The sequence below is a fragment of the Furipterus horrens genome, unplaced genomic scaffold (genome assembly GCF_987537825.1).
Source record: "Furipterus horrens unplaced genomic scaffold, mFurHor1.1.pri manual_scaffold_3, whole genome shotgun sequence".
Taxonomy (NCBI): domain Eukaryota; kingdom Metazoa; phylum Chordata; class Mammalia; order Chiroptera; family Furipteridae; genus Furipterus; species Furipterus horrens.
In genome coordinates, this window is record NW_028327173.1 from 47,085,628 (window position 1) to 47,112,073 (window position 26,446).

Sequence of the window (26,446 nt, forward strand, 5' to 3'; positions counted from 1 at the left end):
TCTTTTAATGCTTAATGTACTTAATACACTTAAAACTGATTAAAATAAAAAGTTTTGTATTATGTATATTTTGCCACAATTTTTAAAAACGGTCACACAGTTTTTAGGTGGAAAAACTAAGTCTCCAGTGTAAGATCTCTCTCTTTAAAGTCCATTTTCTTTTTTCTAAGTTTTTCTTAAGTTGAATAAATGGGAAATGAGATTTAAACCATCTTTGATTCTGGAAGCCAAGACATTGGTCTTTTCTATGATATATGTAGTTATTGGCCACATATGATCCATTTCTCTAATTGTGGGAAGCCCAGAGACGATGAATCTGTTCTAACCATGATGCTGAAGCCTTCTGTGGTGAAGACACTGGCTCTTTGACCTTTGCTAAGTGCTGTGGAGGAGAAACAGCATTTTCCCAGGACAGAGACTACTCAGGTGCATCTCTGCAGGGTCCCTTTAGTTTTGGGAATTTCTATCTTGCAGTTGCCACCTTTGCACAAGTCAGGAAAGGACCCTTGTAGCATTGTGACACTTCAGTGACCACAGAGGAAAATGCTGCCATTGGTGAAAAGGAACATGAATATGAATTGATTGTCATGCCAAAATTCAGATTATCCATCACCCCTTAACACAGGCTGATCCTGAACACTATGAAATACTAATAATAATAATTAATAACTCACAGGTACTAGAATTATATGACAGTGACTTTCTAGAGGACCCACTAAGGAAGGTTGGTGTCCTAAGAACTTGAATGTTTGCCCAGAGTTCTTTTTCATCTCAAATATTTTTCTTTTACAAAAATGAGATTATACTGTGCATATGTTATATTCTGCTTATTTTTACTTAGCCCTTTGTCATGAGTGTTTGTACCCTTCTAAATAGTGATTTAATAGCTAATTATGTAGAATAATACACCAGCTATAGTCTCTTGCCTCTATGAACACTACCTCAATGGACAATATTTTGATGAACATCTTTTTTTGCTAAATATTTAGATACGATCCTTTTCTTTTGATAACAGTATTTATGAGAGAGCATCTCTTCTTAGGGGTTACCCAGTAGAATTGTATGCAGCCTACAGTGTCATGGGCACTTGTATGGTATGAGCAGTGGGAGTATATGTGGGGAATCACAACTGTGCATTATGGACTCTCAGGGCAAGGAAGGCCTTTGTCAACATTTTCCTTTTTTTTTCAATACTTTTCATGGTGTTTACCCCTCACTGATAGCCAGTAAGATGTTTATGAAAAGTAATTACACTTAACTTTTCCTATATTTCTAGTTACATTAAGAAAATTAAGACCAGCCTTAACATTTGTGCTGGTCTTCTTAAAAATATATTCTATTCCAAAGAATGATCAAATCACCTCAGATAATTTTTGGAATGAAGCTTGATTTAAATAAATGAGCAAACAGCTAAGTAAAAGTCCAGTTTGAAGCAGATTCTCTTCCAGGAGATACAAATTTTAGGTCACTGCACAGTGAGAACTAGTCAGGTTATACTTGTGGTGAGCTCCCATGACTTGGGTGGGCTAGGATGCTGCTTGTAGTGTCGAAAGCATTAGGAATCCTAAGAAAGATTGTTTATTACAGCCTTAGAAATGATGGTGTGGGCAGAGTCTAGTTCTCTGATGCTTGTTTCTGGTGGGCTTATGTTTTAAAGTCACAAGATAACAGAACAAGAATCTCCTTGGAGCCTTAGAAGCACAGATCTGGATTGTTGTCTTTGGATGGCACTCACATGCTCTCCCAGTTCTGTCCTCTGTGCTCCCACCATCTGACACCCTCAGAGCCCAGGATGTGTGCTTCCCCCACCAGGTACCATTTTAGCCAAAGCATATGGAAACATGTCAGAGGTGGCAAGCTGTGGGTTCCTAAGAATGGAAGTCTTTTCAACCATCCAGTGCATGGATTAGAAAACCTCTTCTGTAAAGGGGCAGATAGTAAATACTTTAGATTAGTGGGCCACAACGTCTTTGTCACAGCTATGTAACTCTGCCATCGTAACATGAAAACAGCCAGAGACAATACGTAAAGGCATGAATTTGGCTGTGTTCTAACAAAACTTTACTTAAAGACCCTAACATTTGACCTTAGTATTGCTTTCACCTTTGAAACCTTATTTTTTTGACATTTTTCAATCATTGAAAAATGAAAAAGCCATTCTCATTTCCAAGACAGTGAACTGGATTTGGCCCATGGGCTGAAGTTTGTCGACCCCTGACTTATAGTCATTGTTTTCTTCTGGAGTGCATTCTGACTGTACTGTTTCCCTTTTCGTTGTGTCATTTTTTGAAACCTCTCTGTCCTTTCTCTCAGACAGCTGAGGCTCAGATATTCTCTGGAGAACCTGTGCTCCTGGCCTTCATGTAGTTCATCAGGGAGAGCCCGAATCCCCACCTAGAAGGACCATTAGGCCCAAATCAGATAGCATCCCTCTTCTCTTTTTGTGTTCTGGCTAGTTTGACATACAATTTGGGAATATGATGCTTACAGATGTACTGTGACCAGTGGTTCTGGTTTCTGCAGGGGTCCAAGGCTCTACTGAGCAGAGCATGTTGCCAGAATGATGTTGAGAGTCTGACTTTTAGATAATTGAGGATATTTATATCTTTTAATAGGTTGGTGCCTTGGAGTTCTATTCCAGCATGAAATTGAGAGTCAGAGAGAGGTCTGGATAATCAATTTGGTGTCATCTCTTAGAACAGTGGTTCTCAACCTTCCTAATGCTGTGACCCTTTAATACAGTTCCTCACGTTGTGGTGACCCCCAACCATAAAATTATTTTTGTTGCTACTTCATAACTGTAATTTTGCTACTGTTATGAATCGTAATGTAAATATCTGATATGCAGGATGTATTTTCATTGTTACAAATTGAACACAATTAAAGCACAGTGATTAATAACAAAAATAATGTGTAATTATATATGTGTTTTCCGATGGTCTTAGGCCACCCCTGTGAAAGGGTCATTCAACCCCCAAAGGGGTCACGACCCAAAGGTTGAGAACTGCTGTCTTAGAACAGTAACATACCAGAAGAGTATTCAGGCTGGAATGGTAATTTGCAATGGAAATGGGGGAATTATAAACATTTTGTACTGCTCTATCTTTACTATATTTAAAAAGAAAACACGATACTGATTTTTATGAGGGGGTGTGTTTAAAAGGAGATAATGTGCTCTATATCACAGGGGATCAGACCCAAGAGGACATTCTCAGATTTGTAGCATTAGTTGTAGTCTGTGGAGCAGCTGTCCTGCAGACCTGTTCCTTGCATTTTATTCTGGGTCCTGAAGCCAGGGGGTGACAGAGGCTCAGGCCTCCTACAGAAAGAGATCAGTTTGTTTGGTCTGACTGATGCAGTGATTTATGAGAGTGCTTGTTAAGGGACATCTGCTGCCAATAGCCGCCAGATGAAAGGCACACAGGAGGGGGGTGAAGGAGATCAAGGACTAGGAGAGGGAGGGCTCTGTGCGAGGTAAGGATGGTCCTAATCACAGCTGTTAGAATTGCGAGTCAGTACGGAGCTGTAGAAGTGTCCAAAATGGTAGACGTAGCATGGGCTTCGGAATTGCACAGATCTGAATTTGAATCCCTGGCTTTACTGCTCATTATCTGAGGTCTTAGGTGAATTGCTTCCCTTTCTTTGAGCCTTCATTTCTTCATCTATAAAATAGGTATAAAAAACACTCTCCCCCTCTCCCATTATGTGAAATTGTACTAGCGTAAAAGTCCAAGCACAGCTCCTTGTGCATAGGAGAGCTCAGTAAGTAGTAGACGTTATTAATGTGTGTCCATTCATTTGCTTATTCATCAGCATTAATTGTTCTTTGTGATTTCAAATAGAGCCTCCCTTTCAGATAGATGCTAAATGGTGACTGAGACAGCAATAGCTCTTGTGATCAGAAAAGAAGTATGTAACCGTCAACGTGTATTTATAGGTATATGTATGAGCATCTAAATGGCACGTAGGAGTACAATAGGTACCTCAAGTATGATTTAAAATACAGCTGCCTGGCCAACAAATACAAGAAAAGATACACTGCCTCACTAGTAATTGGGAAATCACAAAATAAGACCAAAATGAGAACCTGCTTTATACTTTCCAGATTTGTAAACATTTTAAAGTCTGACAGTATCAAGTGTCAAGGAGAATATAGAGTGAGGGAGCTCACATACACTACTAGTAGGAATTTAAACTAACATGATTACTTGGGAAAATGATTTGTCATTATCTAGAAATTTGAAGATGTGCATTGCATATGTACTAGCACATTTCACTCTTAGGTATAACCAAGAGAGAATCTCCCCCATGTAATCAAGTCGATGTGTTTATAACTACATTGTTTTAGCAAACAACCTCATTGTCCGTCTTAGTGGGTAACCTTAGTGTCCAACCTCAGTGGGTAATGGATACATACTTTGAGGGAGCTGAAGTCTTGTGTGGTACCAGCATAGGTGAATTTTAAATGATGGTGAGTGAAAAAAAAAAAGTTGCAAACAGAAAACCATTTTTATATAGCTTGAAAGAATGGAGAACAATATTAATATATTTCTATGGATACCCACATATGTAATAAAAGTTTAAAGCAGTTATTTGGAATGATAAATATTTAATTCAAGGTAATATTAAGAGAATAATGAGGTATGTGCTTGGAAATGTTGCCTAGGGCTCAAATCCCAACTCTGCCATTTAATACTAGCTGTATACTCTTAGACAAGTTTCTGATTTATACAATGAAATAATATTACCTACCCTGTAGGTATGCTATGGGTTAAATGAGTGAATGTAGGTAAAATATTTAAAATAATATCTAGCAGATAGTGCTATATAAGTTTTAGTGCATAATAGTAGTATAACTATAGTCTATTACCCTTAGATATATTAGGAGCTATGCTAATAGCTTTATGTACATTCATTTAACTGTTTCCTATGAACTAGGCACACCAGTGCTAGTGGATAGGGGCCAGGGATTCTGTTAAACACTCCACTATGCACAGGGTAGCTCCTTCCACCCCCAGCAAAGAAGTATTTGACTCCAAATGTCAATAGTGCCAAGGCTGAGAAACTCTGAGCTAAACTACAAGGGGCCAGCAAGTACGATTTTATGAAGCTGGAAGGGATTAGAATCCCAGATACTTGACAAACAGCACTAATGACCACCATGCATTCTGAGGTCTAAAAGCTGTCAGAAAGGCCCTTCAGAAGATATTTTCCATGATGGAGGTGAACTTTTACTTTAAGGGATAGCCATAGAATGAGTCTCCTAACACAGTTACCTCCGTTAAAGGGCAGAGGAGACCCCAGACTCACTGATAAGCTGCTTGCTGCTCCTTCTTGGAACAGCACCATCCAAAAGACATATAATGCAGGTTGCACATATAATTTAAAGTTTTCTAGTATCCATATTAAAAAAGTTAAAAGGAACAAGTGAAATTAATTAATTAGTATAATTTATTTAATTCAGTATATCCAAAGTACTATCATTTCAATATGTAATCAGTGTAAAAAATATTGAGATATTTTACGATTTTTTTTTTTCACTGTCTTTGAAATTTAATGTGTATTTTATATTCGAACAAGCCACATTTCAAGTGCTCAGTTGGCACATGAGACCAGTAGTTACAGTGCTTGTTGTGCTGCTCTGGCGCTTTCTGTTCCTGGGGCTCCGTGAGGGACTTGCCTTGGTCTTTGAGGACCAGCAGCACCGCTGTAACCCAGAGTCAGTAAGCTGGGAACAGGACGCAAAGTCCAGGAATATCCGTCTCAGACTGCTGGAGGAGGACTGCAAATGTTTTAGGGACCAAGAGGGTCTGATTTTCTGTGTGTTCTGTGCCTTCACCTCCTTTGCTGTTTCTGTTTGGCAGGTGCCTCATCTCCAGACATGGAGCCCAGCTATGGGGGAGGTCTCTTTGACATGGTGAAAGGAGGTGCAGGGAGGCTCTTCAGCAACCTAAAGGACAACTTGAAAGACACCCTCAAAGACACATCTTCCAGAGTTATACAATCCGTCACTAGGTATGTGTGTTCTTCCTGGCTGAGTTAATGGACCGCCGCACCCCTAAAGGATCTGGTTACCTGCCAACTGCTTGTCTGGCTCAAGGACTGTCAATTTTGTGCTGTAATTTCATGGGATTTGGTTGACTGAGCAATGTCACTGAAGCCATAAAGCTGAGTCCTTCAGAAGCTGCAGGCACAGGCTGGGAGGACTCAGCTCATTGGTACATGACAGTACAGTGTATCACCATCCCTGGCTTTCAAATCCAGCATCCTAGGTTCTAATGCATTATCTGCCCTTGTTAACCATGTGACCTAAGACAAGTTAATTAAGCTCTCTGAGCTGTGCTTTTATATCCTGGTAGGACACATGTCTTTGGATGTTTGAGAATTAAATGAGCTAATCATGTTTATGCAGCCTGCGTAAGCAGTACTCATGTATTGCAATCAAAACAGAATTTTGTTTTTGTATCTTAATAACCCTTTAAAATTTATTTAATGTGAGGAGTTTTCTATCCTTCCACTATATGAAAACTTTTTCTATAAGTAGACCATATGAATTTTTTTTATTCTTAGTTATTAGAAAGTTTTATGGTCACTTTAAGTTATAATGTGCAGTTCTAAATCAGAAATTCAAGTGTCAAGTTTAATATATTAATCAACATTTTAATCCTCAACTAGGGCCTGGTAGGCAGGAAAAGGATGTCATTTGTTCTTTCTCCATCACGTCCCTCCCTACTCCCTAGCTGCTGGCACCTATAGGTGATATTTCTCTGTAGGCAAAGAGCCTGAAACAATCACTGTTAATAAATAAGCATTGTTTTCTGAGTGGATCCTGTTCAGAAAGTGGCATCTGTTTGTAAAGGCTATTGGGGTGAACTGGTTGGAGTGGTAAATTTAAGCTCCTTAGGGTATGGGCTGTCTTCTCTCAACAAGGTTCCTTGTTAGAGAAGGCCTTGAGGGAAGTCAAAATACGCCAACTAGAGGGAAGTGTCCCAGATGTTTGAGAGACAGCAATCTTGGCATATTTGGATCATTTTAATGAGTGGCTTTCTTGTCTTGCTTTTAGCTACACGAAGGGAGATTTAGACTTCACTTATGTTACCTCCAGAATTATTGGTAAGTTTCTCATGCTTATGAGCTGCTCAAACTCATTTTCAATTGCTGCTCATCATGACAGCTGACCTGTTTAACCTATTTTCTTTTTGTGTGACCCTCCCAGTGATGTCCTTTCCTCTGGACAGTGTTGACATAGGATTCAGGAATCAGGTGGATGACATTCGAAGCTTTTTGGATTCCAGACATCTTGACCACTACACGGTGTACAATCTGTCACCCAAGTCTTATCGAACTGCCAAGTTTCACAGCAGGGTAAGGAATTTTAGCTCTGGGATCACATAGTTGAAGATATAACAGGGTATTTCTCTTCTTAAGAGCTATCCTCAAAGCCTTTGCCCTGAAGTATTGAAAAACTACACACGCTGGACCCTTCTAGCCATAAAACATTCATTGGGCTTTAATGAGATTTTCTTTGGGTGAAGATATTTGTAGGAAAGTCTGTCTGTCAATGAAATACCATCTAAGTTGGGGCCCCACATCAGTTGTGGTTGATTGCTCAGTTGTTAGGGTGTGTTGCTATGAGGCTCAGTTGGAGATCGAACTGCTACATGAGGCATTTGGCTACCTTTATACGATAACACTAATTATACCTTTAACTTTTCTTTATTGCTACTTGGGCGTCATGGTGAGGCAGTGTAAATAGACCAGAACAGACACACTAGTATTAATGGAAATAGCTTTCTGACATTTAGTAAAAATGGTTCCTTCATAAATGAGGATAGCATATGAATAGTCTACACTGTAGGCTTGGTAATACTATTACTAATATTAGTAGTAGTGAGAGGAGCAGTCAACACTTACAGAGCGTGTACAATGTGCTGGGAACTTTACATGCAGGATTATTAAATTCTCTCAATAATCCTATGAGGTATACAGAGAAACTGAGGCACAAAGAGGTAAGGTAACTTGCCCAGGACCACACAGCTTGTAAGTGGCCTAAAGCTTGTGTTCCTAACCATTTCCCTAGGCAAGACAGTATTACCTGGGAAAGGTGGATTGTCCTCTTAAGGAGCTTTGGAATTAGGCTGAGAACTATTCCTAATTTAGGGGCTGTGAGCACTGGCTTTGGTTTGAATCTAATATCAAGCCTGGTATTCCTGACCACTGATTTCATTTTTTTAAAAATTACATTTATTGGGATAACATTAGTTAATAGCATTAGCTAAGTTTCAAATGTACAATTCTAGAATATATCATCCATATATATGCTTACCACCAAAAGTCTAGTCTCCTTCTGTCATTGAATTCTTGATTTACTCACCAACATAAGGCTTTTCTCTCAAGAGCATCTTCAAATATTTTCATTTAATCTTTAGATATGATTGTTTCTGCAAATACATCTGGATATTTTATTTATTTATTTTTATTTTTTTAAATATTTTATTCATTTATTTTCAGAAAGAGGGGAAGGGAGGAAGAGAAACATGAATGTGTGGTTGCTTCTCACATGCCCCCAAGCGAGGACCCGGCCCACAACCCAGGCATGTGCCCTGACTGAGAACCAAACTGGCGACCCTCTGGTTCACAGGCTGGCACTTTGTCCACTGAGCCACACCAGCCAGGGCCGGATCTTTTAATAGAGAGGGTTTTCTATACCTTGGCCCCTTTAAAAATGAAGCTTGATTTCAAATATGTAAAATAGTAGCTAGTGGTCTATGCTGTGTACCTAGGATCTCAGCTTTGAGGCCAGAACGTATTTTGCTCCAGATTTCAGTTGCCATTGATAATCTCTGGGCCTCAGTTTCCAGATCTGTAAGAAGCACAAGAAGGTTGATCTATATGCCATGGTTCCTGCCCTCATGTTCAGTCTGATAAGGGAGGGTTTTGTTAAGGACTCCCTCTTCTCAGGGCGTTTGCCAAGTAGGCCAGAGGTAACCTAGTGGTTCTGCAACTGCAGCCAACCCTGGAATCACCTAGAGGGCTCGTTGAACCCCAGCCCAGCAGTGCTGCTTTGGCAGGACGGGGGTGCCATGAGAATCTGCTAACAACTTCCTGGGTGCTACTCCTCTGTTGCCCTGCACCACTCTGAGAAGTGAGGATGAAACTAATTCTGAAGTGGTTTGGTCCAAACTGGCATTCTGTGATGGAGATTTTAGATGCAGCTCCTTAAAATTCCCTAGAATTAACTGCCCTTCCAATTCTTATTCCATCCATTACCTAATTCAGAGCAGTGAACTCACAGTCAGACAAAAACGTGGGTAGATATTTTTCTTTCTAACTGAGATGCAAATCTTTTGAATTGGATATTTTTTGCTTGTGTGGACACTAAATCAGTGCCATCATTTTTAAAACCAAAGGACAGTGGAACATCCTGCACAATTTTTCAAAGAACTTTTATTTGATCTTGAAAGATCTGTGATAGTCTGGAACATTTTCCTTCTGAAAGTAAATAAAGATATAATATCATTATAGAAGCATTCATACATATGAAAATGTCTCTTCGAGTAGTATTTATAAAAGCAGTTGCTATAAAGATATTTAAAGAAAGGTATCTATTAGTGTCACTGCATATTTCGGGACCAATGTTAACAACCTTACCAAAGGCCCAGGAATTACAAAATGAATTACATCTGCCACAGGCTGCTCTCACTTTCCTTAAAAGGGCAGGGAGCATGTTTATTTTATTTGCTACCTAAACAGTGCCTGGAATGGCTACAAGTTTCTCAAGCGAATGTGTCAAGGACTGTTAAACCCACAGATAATAAAGTAAATATTTGGTTCTTGTTCTCAAGGCACTTAGGCCTAGTTGGAGAGAAAACCCAGGACATTCTAGACAACTGCAAATAATGTGTACAGTACCCACTGAGGGCGATTAATGAAGGGAGACAGCAGTGAGAGCTGGACCTTGAAGCATGAGTAAATCTGGTAAAGTGAAAGGTGTGGCATTGTTTCTTTTCCATGCAAATTGTAGAAGGTGTCCTATGAGGTTCTTCATGATCCGGCTTCTGCCTGCCTCTCCAGATTCATCTTTCACTGTTCTCATGCCCAGAAACCCATGCTCCAACCAGTGGACACACACTGTCTCTTTGCTTGAGCTGCTCCTTCTCCTTAAAAAGCCACTCATTGCCACCCCACCCCCATCCCTTCTTTGTTAGCCTAACTTCACCGAGGGGAGGATTTGTACAAGGCTTTTCCAGTCCTTTCTCCCCAAAACACAGGATCGCATGTCCTTAACCCTTTGTAGATAGTCCCAGACTCTGCAGAATGGAGCTAGAGCCTCAAGGGTAGCTCCTGCAACCCTCAGCTGCATATCAGGTAGGCGATCCTAAAACCTTAGCATATTCATTTTAACTCTGTTTTTGATGTGACTTTTTTCAAGCTCCTAGTCCTTTCTCTCCTCAGTACTAACACTGTGAATTGATTTGCATCTCATTGTTGCATTACTTAGAAAAGTTCTCTTGCTTCTCATTTTCCAGTCTGTGAAGACTAGAACCATTTCTTCCTCCTTTAAGGTCAGTGGAGTGCTAGGTCTGCAATTAAATATTATTTTAATAAGCGTATATGGCAGAGTGTTCCATAAATACCAGTGCTGGAAAAGGAGACTGATTTTATTTATAGACTCACAGGAATCCAGCTCTTTCTTTACCTCTTTGCCTTAAAACCTGAACTCAGTTACTTCACATTTTTATTATGTGATGTGTGTTTGGGGATTATGGGTGGTAGTGGCAAAGATAGGCTGTTTCCAGGAAGAATTTATTTGCTTAGGGGTGTTTTTCTGTATTTTGATTAGTATGCTTACAAGCCACAGGGTCGACAGGAATCATATGCAATAATCGAAAAACAATTTTTTAGTATTTGCATATGTAACAGAAAGTTAAAAATAGGATTCTGTGTGTAGTCTCAGTTTTAGCAGAAGATTCAACTCAAAACAGCACATGGCTGATAGTCCTACATTCAAAGCGAGGTGCCAGCTTACCTATTTAGAACTACAAAGGAGGTATTGAAGTTCAGGCTTTTTATTCTTCTTAGCCAGTACCCACCTGGAGGAAGTAAAAAGTACCAATGTTGACAATAAAGTCCCGGGAACTAATGAGATGCATCATCTGAACCAGATGTTCTTAATCTGAGTTGAAAAGACAGGGGTCCACTGTGTATTTAGTTTCACGCGTGAGCCTCAGAGAGTTTAAGCATCTGCTTCCACTTCACTTTTAAAATTATTATTGTGGAAAAATATATGTAACATAAACATCTCATTTTAACCATTTGTAAGTGTACAGATCAGTGGAATTCAATGCACTCACTATGTTGTGTAATCATCACCGCTCTCTGTACCCACACCTGCTCCTCATCATGCCCATCCACTCTGTGAGTGTGTGTACGTGTGTGTGCCCTGGTTCCGTTTCTGCGCAGATGGTTTATAGCTGTGCCTCAGAATATCAAGAGCCACTGCTTTACACATTATGCTATTGTCGACAAATGGAAAACTGGACGAATGGCCACCGAATCTAACCTTGCTCTAAAGTTCTAACACTGATGAATGCTATTCCAGTGCCACTTTGAGCCTCTTTCTCCCTCTGCCCAACCAGGAGGGGAAGCACACTGTTAGTAGCATAGCGAAAGTAAACCCAGCTGGTTCTTTTAGATTCTTCCTTCATTTTGACTTCCCAAACCACATGTTCTCATAGGATTTCTTTCCTTTTGGGAACAACTTGACTTAAGAGGTCATGATTTTTGTAGGGGAACCTTTTAGTTCACCAGAGCTCCCCATTGTTTTCTGCTTTGGTTTGCTGGTTGGTGAAGGGGGTTGGCCATGGGGTGGGTGATGCGTTATCTTTCCCTCTGCCACCGTGCCTCAGTGTGAGGACAGGAGATGACGGGAAAGAAGGAAATCCCCAGCCTGGGGGCCAGAGGTCCATGGTTCCCCGTGTTGTAGTTCTGTAAGCTTCGGTGAATTGTCTCAGCTGTGGTGAAATATGGCCATTACATGAAGCCCCACAAAGGTAAGATATGGAATTGTAGTAAATATTCATCAGACAGTGTGGTATAATCGAAAGAGCCCACATATACTGTTTTTATTAAGGTAAAATTTATGTAATATACACAAATTTTTAACTTTAGAAATCACCCTATGTTCCTATCTCAACTCCTGCTCTTCCTGGGTAAGTTACTTTACCTCACCTGAGACCCAGTTTTCTCCTGTATAAAATGGGGGTGACAATAAGAATACCTATCTCATCCATACTTAGAACACATCTCTACAAGTTTGCTTCAGAAATAAATTTGATAGCAGTGTCTGTCATAGAGTAAGCGTTCAGTAAATGATAGCCACGATTAGCACGGGTAAAAATAATGCCATGATAAATGATTGACTAAAATACCCCTGCCCACCAAAAATTGTTTCAGATTCTGAAAACACCGGATATGGCTCTTTAGCCTGATTTTCAGTAGCACCTTTTGCCCTTATGCTCAGCAAATGGGATGATTGTACCATCTTATCTTGTGCCTAGGAAGACAGACAGATGAAAATTGAATTGTATCCAGCCCTGGTTCTGTTTTCACTTCTTTTCATGCTAGGTGATATCATGGCAGCCCTCTAATCCACATGGCATTCTCTGATTCTCTGCAGCTGCAGGAGGGGGTTCAGAGAGACTGGAGGTGGCATAGTGAAGTGTCACTTGTCCCTAAGACAGTGCTTACTGCGTGAAACTGTGACCCCGAGAGAGGGCGGGGGGCAGGGAACAGCTTGCAGTGATTAAATTCTTTTTTAAAATGTTTTGGGTTTGTTTATGCCTTGAAGTTGTTTCCCTTTTAGGCAGAGCACATGCTTTTAAAAAATTCTAATTGTATGTTTGCTTAATGATCTATAATTATATATCAAGTAAATATGTAATTATAGAGCACTTTGAAATTAATATTATTTACTTGATTGATTTAATTATTCTGAAGCTATTAGCCTATTGTGCTAAGAACAATCTAGTCAACTTTTAGCTGAGACTCATTACAGATACTGACACTTAGTGTTTGTGTGGGTGACATACAGTTTCTAAAGGGTTTAAAAATATTGCCCAGGAAAACAAATTTCCTACACTTTTACATAGTTGCTATCTAAAAAAAAACAACATTGATTTACCCATTTCTTCCCCCCAAGTAGTCCACATGTAGACAAAGCTTATTACAAGAAGAGATTGCCAAATGGGGTTCATTCTTTCATTCGCTCATTCACTCAGCAAATACCTACCGACACCTGCCATTCAATTGGCACATGCACACTGGATTCGAGTTGCAAAAATGAATAAGTTATGGTCTCTCTTCTCATGGAGCTTAGTATCTAGAGGGGAGACAGATGTAAACAGTTATTTTAATATAGTTTGACAATAAGCTGGCACTTACTGTATTTACTTTGTTGTACTACTAAATTCTTGTACTACTTAATTCTTGTATGCCCATTTTCTCTTTATACACAGAGAATTAAGGCATGGAGAGGTTAGTAACTTGCCTAAGGTTCCTTAGGTAGTAAGTGGTAAAGACAAGGTGAAAACCCTGACTCATGTTGCTCTACTGATAGAAGGTGCAATAGATGAAAATGGACAAGGGCCTGGGTACAAAGATGACCAAGTTGACTACACATTTCTGCCTGTGGGTGTGTTAGAGAAACTGTCGGAGACAAGAGAACACTTGAACTTGGGTTTTGAAGGATGAATAGGATTTTTTACTGGGGAAGAAAAAACATTGCACACAGGAAGCAGCTTGTGCAAATGGACATTTTGTAATTACTTTGATGGCAAAAATTTATCATCCCAATTATTTTTTTAATCAGTGTATCATCTCTGTTTCCTGAGAAGACATCAATGGGAAAACTATCTGGGGGATAACTATGGGTCAAAAACGCCCCTAAATCATGTTGTGTAAAAGGGACAATGTGTTACAGAGTTTAAATCAACAAAGCCCCAGTACTGGGTGACCCTGCATTGTTTGCTAGCTATGTCAAGCATTTCAACTACATTGTCTAATAAACCACAACTATCATTTGCAAAGGTATAGAAAAATGGGTAACCAGAAAGGTTCCCTGCCACTACCCCATAATCATCTTGTAGAAAAGAAGTCAGACTAACAAAAAGCATGGGCTTTCTTGGCAGCCCCAGAAAGAGGAATATGTTTACTTTTAGACGTCAGATTTACAGAGACCACACGTAACTTACTATTTATTTTTGACTGGTTATTATCTGGTTACCAGAAAAGGACAAACCAAACAAATTGCTCCTACCTCCCTTGCCACACTGTTAAATATTAGGAATCTGAGACATTTGTATTTTCTTAGGCTAGTAATATTAGTTTGGAGCACTCTCTGATGATACCATCCACACAAAACATGTTCTTTCTCTAGAATTCCCTATGTCAGCAAATGGTACCTGCTCCCATTCTTTATCCAGCCATTCACGCTGGAAACCTGGAGTCATTCTTGCCTCTTTCTCCCCCATCTGTCTCTTAAGTACACCCCTCCACTCTCACGCACTGCCACCGTGTGATCAATCACCTACTCTTGTGTATAGATAGTCTACTTTTCTCCTTAATTCTTAACCCCTCAGGCCTTTTTGCACCCCACTGCTACTTGTCTAAGCCTAAGCCACCGCCATCCCTTGCTGAGACTACTCAGTGGCCTCCTAACTGGTCTCCCTGATGACTCTCATGTCATCCATATCCATTCCCCATAGTGGATCTTGAGAGTTCTTTGGAAAAGGCAGATTTGAAAGTCACTCTTTTTCTTGAATACTTTTCCCAGCTCCTAACAAGGCCTTGTATGTATGATCTGACCTCTTCAATCTATACTTTTGCATACACTTTTAAAACATTTGTGGCTCTATCTGATGTCAGAGCTTTGCACTGGCAGTTGCTTGATAAAATAATAATAATTGATCACTTCGTATATGTCAGATACTGATCTAAGCCCTTGAAATACATTCTCATGTAGTACCTACAGCCCTGTCATGCACATTTTATGAAGAGAAGTTTATATATAATTTTGTTAACCAATGTCTCCCCAATAAATTCAATAAAAAGTTTAAGAAAAGGCTTAGTGATATCACAATGTTTGCCCAAGTCCAAACTTCTCTTTATTATTTATTAGTTAAAGTAGTGACTGTCTAGTCAGTTGAGGCTGATCCCTAGTATTTTGAGGGAAATAATAATTTCAACCAATATACTGTTGTAGCACAATGATTTATATTCAGAAGACCAAGTTGCCATGCTGGTACTGAGCAGCAGTGTGATTTTAGATGAGACAACCTCTGAGAATCAGTTTTCTCATCTTCAAAATGGGGATCATATCAGTACCTGCCTTCTGTGATTGCTGTACAGATTAAAGCCAAGCAGAAGTCTTGGAACATAGATGGTGTTCTATAAAGTGTTAAATGGGTATGTGTGTTAGAGGAATAAAAATGCTGAAGTTTGGCCCCATGGAGTTGTGGGTTCCATCATCAAAGAAGTAAGAGCCCTGAACAAGGCTTGGCTCACTCTACTGTACTTCTAATGTGGTCATGACAGCTGGTATAAAATTAAGACTAGTGCAGGATTTACAAAATAAACCTATAATTAAACACCTAGTAGGCGTGTCAAAATATTTTATACTTAACAGAAATTAAATTTGGAGCTTCGTGTAGTGGGTAGTATTATAGCCAATGAGGTATATATCTGAGACATAATTATTGCTAATTGAAATAAAATTTTGGGTAACCTCACAGAATTAAAAAAGCCCAAATATGTCGTTTAAATGGTCTAGCTGAATTTAAAATGTATTTTAAAATGTTTTTTTATACCCTTACTGAAACAGAATTTTTTAATGAAAAAATTACCAGATTAAGTAAGTCTTTCTGTGTTTGGACCGCTTTCAACTGTTCCTGGCTATATTAAAAGAGGACAGAGTATCACTTCCAGAAGCAGTTGTTCGGTGTAACACCTGTTGATGGAGAGGAAGTCACTAGGGGAATTCATTTCCTTTTGCTGTGTTCCCTTAGGTTTCCGAATGCAGCTGGCCCATTCGGCAGGCCCCCAGTCTGCACAACCTCTTTGCTGTGTGTCGGAATATGTATAACTGGCTACTACAGAATCCCAAAAACGTCTGTGTTGTCCACTGCTTGGTGAGTAACCTTTGCTGTTGTTGTCACTGCCTGTGGTGGTTTGTATAGTTTAGTCCAACACTGCTGGCCCTATGCAGACTCACCGGCAGGTAACATTTAAGTTGAATTATTTACTGAGCTCCTACTTAGGAATTAGGTGATCTGAGGGATATAAAAATGAGGAATGACATTATTATTCTTGCCTTAAAATTTGAGTACTAGTGGGAGAGGCAGATATGTACACAACCCACATTATACAGGGCCTCTAAGTTTGCTAAGTATTATAAAGAGGTAGAAGCAAGAGCCGAGAGTGAGCAGGTAAAAAGGCCATTGAGCTTGTGCGAATAAAGTTGCCATAGCACATTGGAAAGTTTGTTTCTTCTTGCTCTTTGAAAATAATTTTTTAATTTTTTTCAATTACAGTTAAAGTAAATATTGTATTAGTTTTAGGTGTATGACATAGTGATTAGAGATATACATAAAGTATGCAGTAATCACCCCTGATGAGTCTAGTATCCAGCTGACACCATAGTTATTACAACATTATTGACTCTACTCCCTATGCTTTCATTACTTTTTGAGTTCAAATAAAAATGAAGTAAAAAGACACCCATTTGCTTGTAAGTAGTCACATAAAATATGACTGTATTTTACAGCAATTGCCAGTAGGACTGATGACTTTTCTGACAAGTGACTTTATAGAGTCGCTTTCTCTAGCCCTTTTTCTGGAGGCCTCTTACCTGTTGTTTAAAACTCAACTTTCAGTAAAATCTTTTTGGCACTGTTGACAGTAGGGACATTCCCACTGTATATCCATTGCATCACCGTATTGGTGAACTGACTATTGTCCCACTGGACTGTGAACATAGCACAGCCAAGAACTATGTCTTCTTACCCTTGCACCACATAGGCATGAAAGATTTGGAAAAGTGGTTGACAACATAAATGAACACACAAATGGAACCTGAGCATGAATACTGGAAATATTCACTGCTTCTATAAACTTCAGGGTATATATATTTTACTATGATGTTACTTGATGATTCTCCCCCTTCGTCTTGAGAGTCAGTTGGCTAAGAGGGAAAAAGCAAAACATTTTTTCTCCTTTCCACCTCAAATACTTAACTTTTAATATAAAAACTAATAAAACATTTTAAAAGACCTGCATGGCAGATAAAAGGAGGGGACACATATTGAAGCATTTTGAGCATGTTAAAAGAGTGTCTGGAGGACTAAATTCTAAAAAGAATGAAGACTGAGAGAACTTTTTTTTTTTTAAAGAACTAATATCCTTGAAATAAGGACAAAAATAAATGCTTAAGACACAGGTATAGCTTTAGCTTCTTTATTGTGTTTCTTTGTGAGGGGAACAGATATCAAGCTAGAAAGGGAGTAGCAATAATTAAGACAAAGCTGATGGGTAATGAGATAGTAAAAGAGACTCATAGTACTGAACAGTAATCCACTCTCTAGACTTAAATTATGTGACAGAATGCCAAAAGCACTAGGAAAAGCAATTATGGATCCCTTATGTAATATGAGGAAACGGGAAGAGGGGCCAAGCAAGAGAAGGGAGATTGTTTCCAAAAGTGAGGAGGCTGATCTTGGAAAGTTACAGGCTGGTGAGGCTGATGGCAATTCAAGCGAAATTCTTATATACATTTTTGCACAGATGATTTTTAACTCTTAGGAAAAACACCAAAAATTGGTTCATGATGAACACAAATGTCAAACCAACTGAACTTTTTGCAACAGGACTATTAGAGAACAGTTTATTAGATTTCTGCAAGATAACCAGTTTCTTAGAATCAAGATTGGGAGACTTGGGCTAGGTTGTTTTACATTTAGTGAAATTGTGTTTGAATATCTGCTTTCAAAGGTAGATGGTTAATGAATCAGCAACCTCCCAAGTTTGTTTTGGTTGCCCTTTTAATCAACATGTTTTATGACAATATGGAGACCAAACTGATCAATTTTTTCAGGATGGTAGATTCATATAATAAACCTTGATTTTATAAGTTTTTGGAGATTGGTTGTTTAACTGAAACTATGTGAAGTTAGACACAGGATAAATATGGACTCGAATTCTGATTCTAAAAGATTGAATGTATTTGTCTACTAGCTTAACACATCATCTAAAAAAATAAAAATAAAAAAAATAAAAATAAAAATAAAAATAAAAAAGAGCTAGGGGTTTTGTTCGATAGGAAGATCAATCAGAGCTTATGGTGTGAATTAGCTTGAATTTAAACTCACTTGGCCTTGGCTTATGTTAGTAAAAGCTTTGCGTCCAAACTATGGAAGATGATATTACCTCTCTAGTTTAGTTAGAACACATGGCATAGCTTGCATTTCACATCTGGGCAGCACATTTAAGGCTGTTGTTTTGAAACTGGAGTCTTGTTCAAAGGAACTACACCAAATGATGATCTCTCTTAAAATGAAATATTAAATAAGGAAGAATTGAAGGGATTGTGTATTAGCCAGGGTTCTCCAGAGAAACAGGACCAATTGGATATATAGAGAGTAATACATGTGTCAAATTTATTTTCAAAATTGGCTGAGAAGTCCCATAGTCTGCCCTCTGCAAGCTGGAGAACTGGGAAAGCCAGTGGTATAATTTAGCCTGTGTCTGAAGACCTCAAAACCAAGGGGGCCCCCTGTGTAAATCCAAGAGTCTGAAGGTCCCAAAACTAGGAGCTCTGATATCTGAGGGCAGGAGAAGATGGACGTCCCAGCACAAGAAGAGAGAAAATTTGCCCTTCCTTTACCTTTTTGTTCCATTTGGGCCCTCAACAGATTAGATGATGTCCCCTCCCTTTTAATGAAGGCGGATCTCTTTACTCAGTCTACTGATTCAAATGCTGATCTCTTCCAGCAGCCTCCTCCCAGACACACCTAGAAGTAATGTATTACCAGTTATCTGGGCATCCAGTTATCTGAGCCTGGCCAAGTTGACACATAAAATGAACCATCACAGCTTGGATGTGTTTTTAACCTGGAACATACCAAGTGTTGATGGAAAGGGAGGGCTGTCGCAGGGGGAAAGAAGTCAGTTTACTCTTGATCCTCCCAGAAGGAAGAATGAGGATCATCTAGTGGCACTGACTTTTAACTCAACATATTCAGTATAAGGAGGAGCTTGGTAAACTAGACTGGCCTACTTCAAGTGGCAGTATGCTCCCTGTCACTTCCTGTTCTAGAAGAGGTTGGGTCACCATCTGTAAGGAATGTTATTGTATGTATTCCTCCATTGAATGAGGTTGAATCTGGTAAAGCTTCTTTTATATGATTTTATATGAATCTAGGAACATATATTGTATGAAGTATATACATAGCATATTCTAAAATAAAATGCAGTATTTATCTAACCTGTGAACTCTACCTCCAGCCTAAAACCAAGAGACCTCAACTGTTAGTTCTGACGCCACAAGTCCAAAGTTACTTTGGAGATTAGATTATTTTTTTAGTAAATATATGCAAATCAAATTTATATTTGCTGGGTTTCTTAGGTTAGTTGAGAGTTAATTTCATCCTAAGAATAAGTCTCTCCTTTTTTCTTGGTGATTTAAATAGCTGGGACCAAGGTTGTTTTTCAAGTAAACAAGTTTGAATGGACAGGCATGCCCAGTTAAAAGGATTTCTCTCCTCTCTCCCTCCTTCACCCCTAACTCCACTCTTTTAGTGGTGAGTGGCTGATCGGACCATGTTTATGACAAATTTATGCATTTCCTTTGGCAGGATGGGCGGGCAGCATCGTCAATTCTGGTTGGTGCTATGTTCATTTTCTGTAATCTCTACTCTACTCCTGGACCAGCTGTTCGATTGTTATATGCAAAGCGACCAGGCATAGGACTTTCGCCTTCCCACACGAGGTAAAGTAAGCTAGATGCGGAGTCGGCACAGATGTAATCAAATTGGAATCACGTAGTTAACAAAACAGAACAAAACACCTTTTTAGATAATTGACTTATTATCCTTATCTTATTTAAATTGCATCTCCTTACCTTTGTTTGTTTGTTCGTTTTGGATGAAAAGTGTTTCTGATGATAAAATTCAAAAAATTTTTCAATGCCAACCTTTAACTGGGTAAATTTTAATTTGCTAGACTAAATAGGAATAGATGTTCAAATACTGTGCTAGTATAAAGCTCCCAGAAGGTTTTTCATTAAGTAAGTACCCCTTCATCAGTTCTTAGGGGAAAGTGTCCCTAGATTAAAGCTTTCCTAAATTATTGGCTGCATTCTCTTTTGCTAGTTCATGTTAAAGAAATTAACATAGTAAATTTGTATTAGAAGTTAATAATTTACAAAAATAAACATCATAACAATGATCAGTTACTTCTTTCTTCTGGTGTGCTGGGCTCCAACAGAATGATAACCTTCTGTTTCAGATACCTGGGGTATATGTGTGACCTCCTAGCAGACAAACCATACCGTCCTCACTTCAAACCTCTCACGATCAAGTCGATCACTGTCAGTCCAGTCCCTTTTTTTAACAAACAGAGAAATGGATGTCGCCCTTACTGCGATGTGCTGATCGGAGAAACCAAAATATATACAACCTGTGCAGACTTTGAACGAATGAAGTAAGTCACGATACTTCACTTCTTCTTGTGAACTGCTCAATTCTTCTGTAAGTTGGATCATGACTGACATTAAAAAAAATGTTTATCGTAAGTGGTAACCATAGAAAAGCACAGCTAAATCAAAGGATGTCATAGCCCCCTTTCAAATGGTAATACAAGCTAAGAGACTAACCTGAGCTGTTATGAGGGTTAAGACACTGGTGTGGGACAGAGGACCTGGATATTTAAAAAAGGGATGACCTTGGTGAGATTTGGTGAGCATAACAGAAGAGTCAGATAGTGAGGTCTCTGAGTGAACTACCAGGTGGGTGGTGATGTAATTAAAGACATTATAGAACCTGTGAGAAAGAGCAGCTGCCCGTGGGAAGAGGTAGGGGAGTGGTATGGCGAGAAGGGAGTGGATGGCAGCGTGAAATGGAATTAGTTTGGAATAGATTGATTTTGCAGATTAGTATCCAAGACTGATCTCGGTTGGACTTTTTGTTCCTTCTGTCTCTGTTTTTACCATTAATTTAAAGTTAGGGGATGACAGATACATCAGGGCCAGATGTTTTTGCAGAAAATGAGATCTGCAAAGTAGGGACGGGTGATTATTTATCTAGAAGTCCAAAGGGGATGGTGAGAGGGGCCATGACACCAGGCCAATGCCATGCCATGGCGGAACAAGTGTGCATCCAGTTGGCACTGGCTGTGCTCCTGCTTTGCTTAAGATAGGAAATGATTCCTGGGTCCAGGCCTGGGAGAACAACAGGTCCCTTGGCCAGAGCCACAGAGGACTATCCCTGTGTGATTGTATCACATCGGACTTTCTCTCATGTATGTGTTTGTCTGTTTAAAGAGAATACCGTGTCCAAGATGGGAAAATCTTCATTCCCTTGAGCATCACTGTGCAAGGAGATGTGGTTGTTTCCATGTATCACTTAAGATCAACCATCGGGAGCCGGCTACAGGCTAAGGTATGGTCTCAGGAAGAATCATGGCAGAAGTTCCTCTGAGCCTTCAGTGGGAGTATTTCAGTCTTTCTTCTGCATCACTTTGGGCTTGAGTGTCTTACGGTTTTAGGATCAGAAGTAGCCTTTAAAGATTGCTTATGCCCATCTCCCTCATTTCACAGGGGAGGGAACTGAGGCTCAGAGAGGCTGTGACTTACACAGATGACTTTGCTAGAAGGTAGCCCTAGAACTTCTAGCAAACCTTGTTCTTTAGAAGTATGTACCTTTTTTTATAATGCTTTTTTTACATTTGAGTTAGTGTGAGGGGGGCTATTAAGACCTATTCTAACCAAAATATCACACTGTTATTTATAACTTAATGTGACTTTTTCTAGACCTTACTTCTTGCAGATACATTTTGTATTTTAATCTTTCTCCATTAGCAGATATATTATAAGTTCCTTCTATGAACAGATACTGGGTATTACTAGGGGTGGAGGATGTCCAATGTCCTGTAACAACAGTCCCCCTATCTGACCAATCACCTGAGTCACACTGAAGCTGCTATTCCTGAGCCCAACGTTAGAGATTCTGAGTCAGGGTATTTGGGATGGGTCACGTGCTGGGAGAGCATATCTTTAAAAAAGTTGTCAAATGGGGCTAATGAACAACTGATCTATTAAGGATATGGGATTAAGTAATGATATTTTTTCAATTCTTTTATTGCAATAAAATTCACATAACATTCACCCTTTTCAAGTGTACAATTCTGTTTGTATTTAGCATTTTCAAAGGGTTATGCAACCATCAGTGTTGTCTAAATCCAGAACATTATCATCACCCCCAAAAGAATCCCTGTACTCATTAGCAGTCACTGCTCGTTCCCCCTTCTCCATCCCCTAGGCAACCACTAATCTATATTTTGTCTCTATGGATTTATCTATTTTGGACAGGTCATATAAATGGAATCATACAGTATATGGTGTTTTGTGACTGGCACTTTTCACCTAGCATAATGTTTTCAAGGTTTGTTTATGTTGTAGCATGTATTAGTACTCTGTTTTTTTATATAGCCAAATAATATTCCATTGTATGACTATATTGCCTTTCTTCTTTCTAATTTTTTTAAAGATTTTATTTATTTATTTTTAGAGAAAGGGGAAGGGAGGGAGAAAGAGAAGGAGGGAAAGATCAATGTGTGGTTGCCTCTCACACACCCCCAACTGGGGACCTGGCCTGCAACCCCGGGCATGTGTCCTGACCGGGAATTGAACCTGAGACCTTTTGGTTCGCAGGCTGGCGCTCAATCCAGTGAGCCACACCAGCCAGGGCTATCCTGCCTTTTATTAATCTTTTCATCAGTGGATGGACATTTGGATGATTGCCACTTTTTGGATATTACAAATAATGCTACAAGTAATTGCATTTTAATTTATCAAATATTTGTTAAGTGCCTGCTCTGTGCCCGTCATTGCCTCAGAGTTCAGGACTGACCAGAATAAGACTGTGTCTCTGCCTTTAAAAAGCTTAGCCTAGCAGGGGAAATTTGCACACGTACAAACGTGCACTGCCATAGTAGAGGCAGGGTTAGATGCTATAATGGGAGCAGTTTGTTTTAGCCAGTGGTGGCCCAGAAAGGCTACAGAGGGGCTCTGACCTTGCAAGGCAGGGATGAGTTTATCAGGTTGGAGAAGTAGCATTCTAGATGGAAGGAATGGGATGAGTTGAAGCACAGCGGTGTGCAAGAACATGGGGCATTGGCAGGTGAGGAAATGGCTTGCCATGGCAGAGTTCATGGAGAGGAGAGGCTAGAAACAAAGCTGGGCCTGTTTCAAATGAGAGGTCATTTAATATTCATAGTAAGCGAAGGTTCAGACTTAGAAACAGTTGGAGGTTCATGGCTCCTCAAAATATAATCTTTTGATCTGATTCCTTTTTCATTGTTGATTGTACTGTGCTTCTCTCATGTATTTTTAGGTGACCAACACTCAGATATTCCAGCTTCAGTTTCACACTGGGTTCATACCACTGGAAACGACAGTTTTAAAGTTCACCAAGTGAGTGCTGCTTGGGCCAAAAGCCCTTTTCAATTGCAACAGCTGTGACTTGCTGGGAGCCAGTTGCTCGAGGCTCATTAGAGCTGTGCTGTAGCATCCCCGAATCTGTTGCAGGGCTGTGCACGTAGCTTAGCAACGCAGAGAGGCTGGTGTTTTGATTTGTCTTGAACACAAATGGTTCAAAGGACTTCAAACAGAAAGGCCTAAAATGCCTAAAATTCCACCTGAAGGAGCAAGAGCGAACAAAAGTGTCCGTGCTGTGATCCTTTGCATCTGTGTATCCCTTTGTGTTTTTCAGTAGGGGTGGCGATTTCATCAGTAGTATGCGAGCACTGGGCCTTCAGAATGGATTCCAGGCCATAGCATTGAAGCAGGATCCTGGGAGACCCCCTTGCCCAGACATTAACCCTTAGTGTGGCCTAGAGAACTCAGGGAGGTGGCTGACGATGGGGTGGTGGATGGGAGTTGCTGAGTCTGGGAGGGCTAGACATTCAAGAGCTCAGGGTGGTGGCCTTGGGCCTATTCCACTGTTTTATTAACTGATTTAGCCATGCTGGTGCTGTTGGCTGTATGTATCACCCCTGCTTTCTAGAATGCTTTCATATGTAGTAGTGACCAAATTCTTTGAGTAGGCATTATTTTCCTCTTTACTCTAGAGGAGAAAACTGAGGCTCAGACCAGGAAAGTAACTTACCTGGTTAATGATTGCTTTTCCCCTAAAAATGAATCCCAGAGCTAACCTAGGAATCAACCTCCAATGGTTTCTGTGCTGAACATTGTATTGGTTCTGTTGTTTTTCACTGATCTTATTCTTTTCTTCCCTATTTAGGCCTGAGTTGGATGCATGTGATGTACCAGAAAAATATCCTCAGCTATTTCAAGTGACTCTGGACGTAGAACTACAGCCCCATGACAAAGTGGTAGACTTAACCCCACCGTGGGAACATTACTGCACAAAAGATGTCAATCCCAGCATCCTCTTCTCTTCTCACCAGGAGCATCAAGATACTCTGGCCTTAGGAGGTAAGAATCACCTGATGGTTTTGTTTTCAGCTGGATGCCTCTGTGTTATTTATCACATTGACGTATTTCCTTTGTCTCATTGACTCTGCATGGCCTTTTGTCTTGCAGGACAGGCTCCAGTAGATATCCCTCCAGACAACCCCAGGCATGTTGGGCAAGGTGGCTTCTTTTCCACTCTCTGCTGGCAAGGTACTTCGTAGCATTTCTTTAAGTTATGGTTAGTTGATTAAATCACAAGGTTCTTTCATAAACATGATTCATTCTCAAAGCAGCCCAAAGTAAAGCAGCACTTAGAAGTCATCACGTTCCTCCTTATTTGATACTCTCTTAGCTCATTCTTTCTCAAATTTAGCAACCTCCCTACTTTCAAGTTCATAAATGCTGTTAGACTGATGCAAAAGGCTATTTTAAGCTGAATGTTATCTTTTCTCTCTATGTAGTATATTTTGGACCACATTTTTTCTGGGCTTACAAATAAGCATGACATTTTTTAGGATCTTCTTTTACACTGCCAACACACAAATGAACTCTATCTGTTACCCTCAGCTAAATATTCTTAAAATATAAAATCTGGGCAGAGCTGAGCTTTCCCTAACGCAGAAGCCCATACACCTCGGCTACTTGGTTTAACAACCATGGCAGAAATCGGGCTCCATCTCAGTATCCTTTTTTGCTAAACCTGGAGATGTTTCAGAATCTTTCTAACATAATACTTCAGATTGCTGCCATCAGTAGACTGGCATTGGCATTCTATTGGATACCCATTTGCCATCCTGTTACCAGTTGGGGTCCTTGGGTTCCCTAAATTGGAAATCAAAAGGAACCATCCAAGATACTTTCAGACAAATTTTATTGGACTTGCATCAGGTATGAGGGTGATAGCATGTGAGGACAGGGTTCCTGACTTGCTTGGTGAGTGACTCTGTTGGGTTGTTTTTAATAGGCTGTGGATAAAGTGGGCATGATTAAAAGTTGCTCAAGATGTGGACTTTGTCTAGGTTAGGGCTGGATCACTTCTTCGGTCCTTAGCAATGGTCTTTGTGTCTGCACTCTGAGGGCAAGATGGCCATGTGGCTCAACACTGCCGCCCTAGGAAGATTGTTTAGTGGTCAAACCTTAATTGTGTGTGTGGAACAGTGGTTTCCACATGTGCAAGGAAATAGAGGGGCAGTTACATTCCTGCAGTTATTTTATCTGGTGTTCTTTCTGGCTATCTGGCATTCCTTTGGCCCCAGACCCAAGACCCTATGCTGTCTCAGTCCTTGCTTTGGAGTTTGCTGAAGTTAACTGCAGGGTTCAGTGTAGAACTGAATGATAAGGACTTCCGCTATGAAATGGATAGGGAACTGGCTTTGGCAATGATCTGCTTACAATTTTCTTGATAGACCTTCCACAGCAGCTGTGTGAACGTAAGACAGTATTCCCATTCCCTACACAGAACTTCCCATGTTTGGTGAAAAAAAAATTGTTTATAGGATTCCTTTGGATTGAAAAGCTTACATTCAGAAATGGGACCAATAACATTTTAAAAAATGGGAAACCTGGGAAATCTAGATAGCAGGTAGATGTCCCAGCTCCCTCTTGGTTCACCCTATATCTTATCTTTCTCATATAGGACTTTCAATAAAACTTCCTGTTTATCTCTTTACTGCAGTTTTAGTAAGTAATTTAGAAATCATT

The 26,446-nt window shown here is 39.8% G+C and overlaps 1 protein-coding gene and 1 pseudogene across 2 annotated transcripts in view; both read left to right on the forward strand.

Annotated features, from left to right (window-relative positions):
- Positions 1-26,446, forward strand: part of DNAJC6 (DnaJ heat shock protein family (Hsp40) member C6) — a 122,312-nt gene that overhangs the window by 76,974 nt on the left and 18,892 nt on the right. For both annotated transcript variants that reach the window (XM_090269568.1, XM_090269569.1), the window contains exons 2-11: positions 5,865-6,015; positions 7,064-7,113; positions 7,217-7,365; positions 16,065-16,187; positions 19,908-20,041; positions 20,560-20,754; positions 21,593-21,710; positions 23,664-23,743; positions 24,573-24,766; positions 24,875-24,955. In XM_090269568.1, the coding sequence (XP_090125694.1) occupies positions 5,865-6,015; positions 7,064-7,113; positions 7,217-7,365; positions 16,065-16,187; positions 19,908-20,041; positions 20,560-20,754; positions 21,593-21,710; positions 23,664-23,743; positions 24,573-24,766; positions 24,875-24,955 (1,275 nt within the window). The remainder of the gene's footprint in view (positions 1-5,864; positions 6,016-7,063; positions 7,114-7,216; positions 7,366-16,064; positions 16,188-19,907; positions 20,042-20,559; positions 20,755-21,592; positions 21,711-23,663; positions 23,744-24,572; positions 24,767-24,874; positions 24,956-26,446) is intronic.
- On the forward strand, positions 15,699-15,778 carry LOC150015039 (U4 spliceosomal RNA; annotated as a pseudogene).